At 43.8% G+C, this 10,819-nt stretch overlaps 1 protein-coding gene across 2 annotated transcripts in view; it reads left to right on the top strand.

The window, feature by feature from the left end:
- The window catches only part of LOC120422779 (protein tiptop), a 671,857-nt gene extending 666,991 nt beyond the window's left edge, over positions 1 to 4,866 (top strand). For both annotated transcript variants that reach the window (XM_052708625.1, XM_039586314.2), the window contains one exon: positions 69 to 4,866. In XM_052708625.1, coding sequence (XP_052564585.1) covers positions 69 to 3,456 — 3,388 coding nt within the window. In that variant the 3' untranslated portion in view covers positions 3,457 to 4,866. The remainder of the gene's footprint in view (positions 1 to 68) is intronic.
- Positions 4,867 to 10,819: the final 5,953 nt, after the last annotated feature.

Consider the following 10,819-nt stretch of genomic DNA (forward strand, 5'->3'; position numbering starts at 1 on the left):
TTAATTTGAATGGGAATCGCACCAGGTTGCTAATAATTGTTATCTTTTCTCTTCTCCACCTCTTTCAGTGAAATGGCCAGCCCTAGATGCCAATCGAGGGAGTCATCCGGTGGCGGTCGCTGCCCCTCGGACGAATCGATCCGGTCCGAGGCGGAGCGGGACGGGCAAAACTCGGGCCCCAACATGAGCCCGGTGTCGATCACGTTACCGCCCACGCTTCCACCAGGTGCCGCTGCCGCCCTCCTGCCTCAGCATTCGGCTGCCATGGCCGCCTATCTGAACGTGGCAGCCGTTGCGGCCCAGCAGAACCGACTGCTGCTGGGTTCACCGCTGGCTGGTCTAGCGGCCGCCCGTAACGGGTCCCCGCCGATTCTACCTCCGCTGGCGTCCCCGACGGACGAGAGTGACGATGCGGCGCTAGATTTCAGCAAGAAACGCTCCGACAGTGGTGGTGACGACGACGCTGCCAGTGACGACGGCGAAGACGATCGAGACGCGGTCAATCTGAGCGCCAAATCCGGCGAAAACAGCCCACTCGATTTGTCCTGTAGCACGCGGAAGCGAACCGGTGATGACTCGAACTCACCTCCGCCACGGAAAGCGTCCCGCCCACTCGACTACAAGCAACAGATCGTTACGCCCTGGAGTTCACCCGTTACGCCCCAGCTGCCGTACTTTGCCGCGGCCGTCGCAGCCGCCGGTCTTTCGCCCAAAAACAATCACACCGATTGGAACGGCAAGCACAAGGGGGGAATCTCCAATGAAGCCGCGAAAGCCTTAGAGAAGATGACCGAAATGAGCCGTCTCGGAGGGGAAGAAATCTACCGACCTTCGTCCAACAATAACAATTCCGGAGGTGGTGGAGCTACCGCTGGCGGTGGCCGTCACAGCGCCTGGCAATCACACTGGCTCAACAAGGGAGCCGACTCCGCCAAGGACGTCCTCAAATGTGTCTGGTGCAAGCAGAGCTTCCCATCGCTAGCCGCCATGACCACCCACATGAAGGAAACCAAACACTGCGGTGTGAACGTCCCACCCGGCACCGGAATGCCCCAGCAACCGATCCAGCAGCAGCAACCACCGAATTCGTCCGCGTCCAACACTGGCCACAGTGCTTCCAACAAACCATCACCCAGTGAACTGAACCTGCTGATCAAGGAAACGATGCCCCTTCCGCGAAAACTCGTCCGTGGTCAGGACGTGTGGCTCGGAAAGGGCGCCGAACAAACGCGTCAAATCCTCAAGTGCATGTGGTGCGGTCAGAGCTTCCGTACGCTCGCCGAAATGACGTCGCACATGCAGCAAACTCAGCACTACACCAACATCATCTCCCAGGAACAGATCATATCGTGGAAGTCGACGGACGGCGAAAAGCCGGGCAGTGGCCCTCCAGGCCCCAGCGGAAACGCCACGACTCCTTCCGGTTCCACCAGTGCCCCCGCAAACGCCCAAGCCAACAGCCACGTCAGTGCCGTGCTAACGTGCAAAGTTTGTGACCAGGCGTTCACCTCCCTCAAAGAGCTCAGCAATCACATGGTGAAGAACGCCCACTACAAGGAGCACATCATGCGATCGATCACCGAAAGTGGTGGCCGAAGACGGCAAACGCGGGAGAAGCGGAAGAAATCCCTACCGGTGAGGAAGCTGCTGGAGATGGAACGTGCCCAGCACGACTTCAAAAACGGCGAAACTCCTCCACCGAACGCCGGAAACAAACCGATCCGGGACCTCGGCGCCGGTAAGATCACGTGCGAGAAGTGTAACGAGAAAATCGAAACCACCATGTTTGTGGATCATATCAGGCAGTGCATCGGCGGAACGGCCATCCTGCAGGCTCAGCAGCAGCGCGAAAAACTCAAGAATGCCCTCCTCTCCAACACGATCATCCCACCCGACTCGATCAGTCCAGTAACGCCCACCAGCCGGGACGGGCGGAAATCGGTCGGCGATGATCTGTCATCGCCACTGTCTCTGCAAAAGTCACCCATGCCAGCGGATCTGTCCTCCCCAGCTTCGACCAAGAAGGACGGCAGCGGTGGTGGTGGCGGCGGCGAGAAGAGTTCCTCTCCATCAGTACTGAACGCCATCGAGCAATTAATCGAGAAGAGCTTCGACACTCGCTCGCGCCACCCCAGCACGAACTTTGGCAACGCAAACCAGGCCGCAACTCCGCTGGGCTCCAGCATCCTGAAGCGGCTGGGCATCGACGAGAGCGTAGACTACACCAAACCGCTGGTGGATCCCCAGACGATGAATCTGCTGCGAAGTTACCACCAGCAGCAGTACGTGGCGCAGTTTGGCCGGCGGGAACGAAGCGGAAGTGAGTCGAGCTCGATCTCCGAGCGAGGATCGAGCCGGGTTGACTCGCTCACGCCGGAGAAGAAGTTTGACACGCCGAGCCACTCGACGCCGCGGGGAACTCCCGAGAAGCAGTACATGGACGATCACATGAACAGTGGCGAACAGCAGCAGCAACAGCAGGTCAACATTAAGCGTGAGATGAACAGTGACGATGAGGACGAGGACGACAAGCACGAACCACCGAAAATTAAAATCAAGCGGGAGATGGACGAGGACGAGGAGGATGGGTCGATGCGACCGCCGAGCAAATCCCACGAGGACGACACGGAGAGGGAGTTGAAACGTCGCAGCAGTGTGGCGTCTAGTCCGGCGCCGAGTCCACGACTTTCGACGGCCAGCGTGCCGTTGAGCCCGGCGGCAAGTCCAATCAGCGATCATCATTCCATTACCTCGAGATCGACACCGGGGGCGGCGGCTCCAGCAGCCGAGGGTAGCTCCAAGAAGTCCGTGAGTAGCAGTCTGGGTGCGTTGTCGTCGATGTTCGACAGCTTGACGGGCTCGGGCAATGCGGGTAACGCCGAATCCAGTGGAACGGGCAAGAAGTCAAGCGCCCACCCGCTGGCGGCGCTGCAGAAACTTTGTGATAAAACGGAAAACACTCCGGGTGCGGGTCGGGGCGGTTCCAGCAGTGCACTGCTCTCGGCCACCCCGAACGCGCAGTCCAGCCGGACGGCTCCCGGGGCGATTCTGGCCTTCAGTTGGGCCTGCAACGACGCCGTCGTGTCGGACGAATCGGTCATCAAGTGCGCTTACTGCGACACCACGTTCACCTCGAAGGGCGCCTACCGGCACCACCTGTCCAAGGCCCACTTTGTCAACGATGACGTCATACCGGACCCGAAGGGAGGTCACAAGCCGGGGTCACCGCACTCGCCCAAGTCGACCGGGGGTCGCGACAGTGTGAGCCGCGGCGACGGAGGTGGCACTCCGATTCCACCACCGCAAGGTGGCAGTTCCGGCGGAAACGGTTCGGCGCGAAGCCCTGCACCGCCGCAATCACCGGCGGGCGCTGGCGGCGCGTTCGACGAGAGTCCCCACTCCAAGTTTCTCAAGTACACCGAACTGGCCAAGCAATTGTCCTCCAAGTACGTCTGACATTCCTAAGCTAGCCGCCAGTCCCACCACCAGCACCACCCACGGTAGGTTCCGTACGATTCCGTTGTTGATCTAATGTAAATAACCGCGCACAGATGATGGACAGCTCGCGAGAGCGAGCGAACGAGCAAGCAAACTGTAACGACGCCAGCGAGAGAGGGAGAGAGAGAGGTAGCAAACCAGGGAACAACAAGAAGAGAGCGAAAACGAGAGGCAGTAAATAACGTATTTATGTGTGTATCCATTTCTGTTTATGGGTGCGTTCAATAACCACTTGAAGGAATGCTGCACTGCTGCTGCGGAAAGAGAGAAGCAAAGCAAAGCACACCGGAGAGTGGTTGGCGGACGGACCGATCAACAGCACACAGAAGCGGCGGCAATGCCGACGGGAGCAGGTTTTTTTTCTTGCTCGCCTGCTTCGATTCTTTCTTCCTTCAAAGTGAGTGTGGCGGTGGCTGCGGCCACTTCTAACGCAGTGTTGGTGAATCTCTTTTTTCCGCTTCTTTTAAATCACTCGCTTTAATGACTTTTATGTACACACTCAGACACATCGCAGTAGGCGAGTTTTGCGCGCGCTCGCACAAACACAGGCGAAGCCTTCTTAGAACAAACACAGGCGTGCAGAAGTGGGATATGAAGTAGAGTAGAGCAAAACGGCGGTGATGGCCTGTGTGTGTGTGTGCCGTCTGTAAAGTTGAAGTGCAGCTTTTTTTCTGCTTCTTCTCTTGTAGAAGGAGGAACGGGAGAAGAAATCAATCAAGAGAATAAAGCCAGCGTCAGCGGAAAATAAAGGCCGTGCCGGGCTTGACGAAGGGAATGGAAAAAGGGGTTGAGCGAGCCATCAAAAGGCCGTTTTGCGGGCAAAAACAAAATGGAGTTTGCTCGGGGAAGGTTATTTGCGATTTCTGTAGATATTTTTTTTTGCTGTCTTAAACTGTTGTTCCATGAGTTGTGTCCTCTCTCTCTCTCTCTTTCTGTAAGTACGCTCAATAGCGATGACTTGGCTGATTTGCAAGCAACATGTGATTCCACATATCCTGATAATGAGAAGAAGAAACAACCGGGAGGAAATAAAAACTTGTGTAAATTTTGTGACATAGCTTTCGCATTGGAAAGACACTTTCATCTAAGTCAATCACGGAGAAAATACCACAATTTTGGCGCTTTATTGAAAATGAAAACATGTGAACATCTGCAACTTTAGTATACAAAAAAACGGAGAAAAACGCATAAAATGTAACTTTATTTCGAAATTATAAACAAGCAAAAAGTAAAGAAAATATTAAATACGTTGTACAGAGACGCCATTTTGAATGAGTTCTTTAAACGGATCGAAAATTCATTGCATGAAAAAGTAATCAAGCTATACGAGTCATAATGAGCGAAAAGTAAAAACATACAACAAATAAACTTTAGAGTCTCCTCTTCTACGTAGTAAAAAGCAGAGCTAAAACAGCCACAAACACGACTAAACACACTTTACCGTGTAAGTTATACGAGCAACGGCATTAACATGCTACAAAAAACGGCAAAAAATCGTTAAAAATTATTCAATTCCAATCTGAAATTTGGTATACGTAATTTACACTCAAGAAACAAACAAAACAAGCATAAGTATTACTCCACTTCGAATGTGAAGTTGGTGAGAATTAATCAACAAAAATTATAAACCGCAACACAGATTATACGAAATTGTAACGTTTGGTATACGGCGAATCAAAATTTAAAAAAAGAGCGCATAAAAAACTAAATCCGGCATTATGTTACAAGCCATAAAATAGTATTAAAACATACACACACAGAGATTTGCGTGCCAAATTCAGTATACTTACGACGCGAGAGAATGCAACTGCAAAACTTCTCTCGCAAAAGCTATTTGAAAATGAAAATCAAAAACTTTCTATAGAAAAAAATTGAAGACCTTTTTTATCCTACCCAGCAGTTTGATACTTTCAAAATAATAAACACACACAAACGCCAGCTTCTCGAAAAATGATGAACAAAGTGTAAATATCGAACACACCGCGACAGAAAAAACACACACTCCCAGTGCTCCCAGATCTGCATTTATAGATCGGTTATCTTTTTGTGTTACAAATAATTTTCTTTTCGTTCTTACAAACATAGAATACTCTTGGTATTTGCTTGTGTACATACAGTGATCCAATTTCCTTACATTTTTGTTGTTCAGTTTTGTTAACGGAAATTTTATCGTCGCCAGCGTGTGCTGCAAAAATTGTAAATATCTGCTGAAAATTAAAAGAAAAAACAAACTAAGAGTTGAATACTTTCTAGCTACCTAACTAGTAGAGAAAAAAAAACGAGCAGAAATAAAGCAACATACTAAGGTATACCTTTGATTACAACTTAATCGCAACCTAGTAATACATAATTTGAAACTTTTAGACACTATTATAAAGCAGCAACACACAAGTAGGGTAAAGAAAAATATTATACAACAAAAAGTGAAAAACACACGCAAAATCGTATTTATTGAAAATAACAACTTCTTACTAATAACCATTAAAATAATAGTATTAAAAAGATGACGCTGAAAAACCCCTGACAAAAAGATCCGTCAGCAGTGGAGAAAACGTATACGTGAAAAGAAAAACGCAAATTGAGAAATAAAAAAACGCAAATTAACAATGATATACTAGGAGGAATAAAAAAACAAGAAAATCAAATCTACGATACGAACAAAAAAAACAAAAACCAGTCACTACAATATGTCGATTGAAACTGCAAGTACTAAAAAGGTATACGTAAAACAAACAAAACAAAATATCGCAAACATAAGATGTCAAATTGGGCGCTGATGTAAAACTTTAGAACGCTAGCAATAAGAGTGGGAAAGAGAAGAATAAAATTATTACTTTGACTAAATCAAACAAAAGAACACACACACAAATTCGAAAAAGAAAGCATCACGATAAAAAAAAAACTACCACAACTGTATCAAATAAGCGGTAGTACGCATTGTTTAAAACAAGTAAATGAAAGTCGAGATGAAGTCACCTCCAGCATCGGATTAGTTCGACGAATATTGTATAGCATTGAACGGCAAAACTTGTAAAAAACCCGTGTAAGGTTACGTTTCTTTGATTTCATCGCCACGCATCGTTCCCTGCCGGTAACGTCACGCTAATTTGTTGTCATTTGTAAGTGTTTTTTTTTTTGTCTACCCCCAACAAGTCTCATTTACAGGTGCATTACATCACAGAATGAAGAAAATGAAAAAAACACACGCTTGTGAAAATGCAAAACATTAACATTACAAACCACAAGCAGTGAAGTGAAGAAATCTATAAATATAGATATAAATATATATTATACGAGATATAAAAAATCAATTATTATTTAAATGCAATTTTTAAAAATTTTAAAAAGGAAAGCTCAAAATAAAAATATGTATATGTTAAAAATTTCAAAAAACAACACTTGTTCTCATTTGCTAGCAGGCAAAAACAAACCTGAAAGAAATACCTTCCCAGTTGTGTCTGTCCATGTCCGCTCGCAATCTTGACGTTGATCGATGGTTTCGAAAAGTCACGTTATTCAACCTGCTGATATGGTGTCGGTAAGTATGTGTCCTTATTTTGTCAGGCCGTTACTAAAGTGTTACTCATGTGCTGAAAAATAGAGATTTGCAACGAGCTGCGAATTACTGAAAAAAATATTTATCCGCTTCAGTTTGGCATTGAAAACCAAAACAGTTTTGAAAAGTATTACGTGTCAATACATGATCTGAAAAGACGTACTTTTCAGCACTCAATTGAGTTCTATAATGAACTATCATTGTTATTTTTGGTGATGGTTATTAGTCCATTTTATCGCTATGAATTAGAGGTAAAGTAAATATTTACAAAACCTAAGTGCAACAAATAAAATATTTATCTTTCTTCCAGAAAACAGGGTTGCAAATGAGCGAGCGCTCACGGACGGCGTGCTCGATCCAGATGGAGCGTGAGTTTTTATCAGGAAGCTGTGAAAGAGTTACAATCATCCCTAATAATCGGATTTTTTTTACATCAAAAATAGTTCACTAAGTAATGTTTCCATGGCCCTGCTGCGCCGTAAGCAAAAAAAACTCAAACAGAATTGAAAAAAAAAATCTTTCTAAAAAATGTAAGACAATTAGCGATACTTCCAAAATGAGCGCTCCGTGAGCGAAATATGAGCGCAAACGCAAGCGTGGAGCAAACGCGAGCTGAAAAAATCGGAGCAAACGTGAGCGCGGGCAATCGTGAGCTAGCTCGCGCAGCGCTTCTCCTCACGAACGAGCGAAAAATGAGCGCTCACGAGCGCGTGAGCGAATGAGGATCGCAACACTGCCTTATTCAAACCTAAAATTTTGCCGAAGACACCAAAACAATAAAAAAAACCTTCAAAAGGAACAGATTTTTGAATTTTCCTAAATCATTTTTGTATGGATAGCTGCCAAATATGTATGGAAAATTGTTTGGGCTAATTAATGATGCGAAATGGCTTCTCTGGGCATACCGAAGGGAGGAAAAAAGTTTAAACCAGATTAAAAAATGCAAAAAATAAAAAAATAAAAAAAAGTCCGATGTCGTAGAGGATTGCTCAGTAGATTCACGACGGAATTGCAAAAGAGCATTTTTTTTAGTTTTTGTTCTTCCTCCTTTTTTAGAACTTTCCCAAAAACAAAAAAATACCAAGGAAGTGATTGAACGAGAAGAATCTTAAATCCACGTAGCAAACAATTGAACAATTATGTGGAATTTGATTGCAGAATTATTCAAATGTTCTCTAGCTTTAATATAAATTCGCAGCCCAAACAATAAAATATTTGTATTTTTACTCTCTTTGCCTGATTTGTGAGCACCTATGTCAAAAACCAAGATTTGTTTACTCCAGGGGTGCTCAAAGTTTTTGAATGCCGGGCCAAATTTGTAGCTCACATGAGTTTGCGGGCCAAATGTAAAAATTGTTTATTTGAGATCCAGAATAGCAAAAAATATTAATACTGGATTTTTTTTTATTTTCATGTATTTTTTGTTTGTTTTTTTTGTCGATTAAATATTAGTTAACAAATAATAAATTTTTGCCGAAGTTTTGTTCCAAATAGCTTGTAATTGCATTAATCATCAAAATAAAAAAAATAGCAAAACATATTATTCATAAGCTTTTTATTGCATTTTTTATGTCAAACATTGAATCAGGAAATACAGTATATTTGTAAAATTTTTAAATACAATGGCCTGGTTATGGTCGAGAGGTGGTTGAACATTTTTTGGCTGAAAATAATCGCATTTTCACAAAGATAATGAAATTGGAAAAAAATAAAATTATTTAAATTCACTTAAAAACTTAAACTTTGAAAAAATAATAATAATTTCAATATTTTTTGTCTGTTTGAATCAGATGTTATGCACTCAGGTTTGTCACCAAACTTCATAACTTCAAATCCCTAGGTGGTTTATAGGAGCAAGATAAGGTTTAGGCTCAGTCCTTTAAAAATGATGCGTTCTAATTTTTTGAATTAATTTTTGAATGGAATGCCTATATTTTTGATATCTTTACAGTTTTTTCACATTAGCACGGGTATGAATCTTCAAGCAATTTCAATATGGCGACTTGTATCAGAAGAAAGTGAATCATTTTCGCTAGTTCTCATTTTTCTGTGTTCTGCGTGCACGTCCGCAAACATAGACCACACACATACTAACACAAAGCGCCACCAAGAGGCAAAAGGTGATTACGAATATTTTTGACACTTTCGTAAAAAATATGCGGTTTTGGCAAAACAAATAACAAAACCAATTTTTAAGTGTAGTTCGTCTGTCAAACTTGTAATTCGTTGCTGATTTGTTTGAAAATTTGTTAAAAATAATATTTTTTTTTGCAACACCCATTTTGGACAGACATTTCTGTTGTCACCTTCTGGTTCCTTGGATTGGCCATGGATAATTTCACAGTGTAATAAACAGGGCAGCTACCACCACGTGGCACCACTGTTCCGAATGAGAAAATGATACAGGTTTTTCAGACGAGTTTCAATCCCGTGACATTAGTCAAATTAGCATTCTACTAAAACGCTCAACCAAACCACACTTGAACTAAACCTTAATTTTTAAAAATTACAAATTACTGTACATATTAATCAAAGGGCCATTTTAAATGATCATTCGAAATGGGCCCGCGGGCCATAAAAAATCACATTGCGGGCCACATTTGGCCCGCGGGTCATACTTTGGTCACCCCTGGTTTACTCTTATGTGTGACAGTCTTGGCCTGCAAGTTTTGAGCTGACAGCTCTATCCTGGATGTTGGTCTGGACCAAACGAGGGATGGGACACAGCTCCCCTTAAACAAATAGGGGGCATAAAAATATAGTTTGACTCAAATTTTGTACAGAAAATACATTTCAAATATATTACAAACATAACTTTATTTAAATATTTTCAATAAAAAAAAAGACTTTTCCATCTTTTAACTAGTATAGAATTATGGGACCATAGATTGGTGAAATATGTATGAGTTCAGTATTTTAGGATTTTGCAAATTGTTTTTATGTACTTTTCACTTTTTGTTCAACTTCATTTTTGACTCTACCAGCTCCTAAAAACGGTATGTTTACCTGTATACAATTCTTACTTCTTCAGAGTGACCGTTTTTTTAATCAATATAGTCTTAGAAAACCTTTATGTTTAATTATTAAACTTTTTTAATAACTAAAAATCATAAATCCAATTTTTCAAAAAAAAAAAATCAAAATCAAAACAGCTGAGCAGGTTTATGTGCAAGTGGTGGAGAGCTATTCCAAGCAGCAGTTTCCTCAACCAACAAGTCGTTGACCTACTAAAAGGCATAGAAACAAGCTCCATAACAGCGCTCGTTAGCCGTATCCTTGTACGGACCCAACGGAAAGAGAGCCGAGATTCGCGAAACGCACCGAAACCATAACCTAACATAAACGGCAGCGGAAACGACGATGACGACGCAAAACAGAGAAACAAGAAAAAAAGATGCCTAAACGCTCTCAATAAACGCATGGTCGTAAATCTCCCGTCCGCGGGCGCAGTCGCCTCGTTTTGCGAAACCCGAAGGACGTGATAACAATTTACAGCCGTACCCGTGCCGTCCCCTTGGAAGGAGGAACCCCCCGGCCAGGGATTGCCACCCACAACCGACGGGAGGTGCAACAGTTTAAGAGAAGAATTTTGATCAAAAGAACATCGTTGTGTGTTTGATTTGTAATTTTTATAATTTCATACACCCACCCATTTTAAACGCTGTTTAGTTCCTTTTTTTGTTTTGTTTTGTAAGCATACTCTGCCATCAAATTGAATTAAATTTATTATTTAAATCTTTTCTACTTTCTACCGCATCCCACCAA

Source organism: Culex pipiens, chromosome 2 (genome assembly GCF_016801865.2).
Source record: "Culex pipiens pallens isolate TS chromosome 2, TS_CPP_V2, whole genome shotgun sequence".
Taxonomy (NCBI): Eukaryota; Metazoa; Arthropoda; class Insecta; order Diptera; family Culicidae; genus Culex; species Culex pipiens.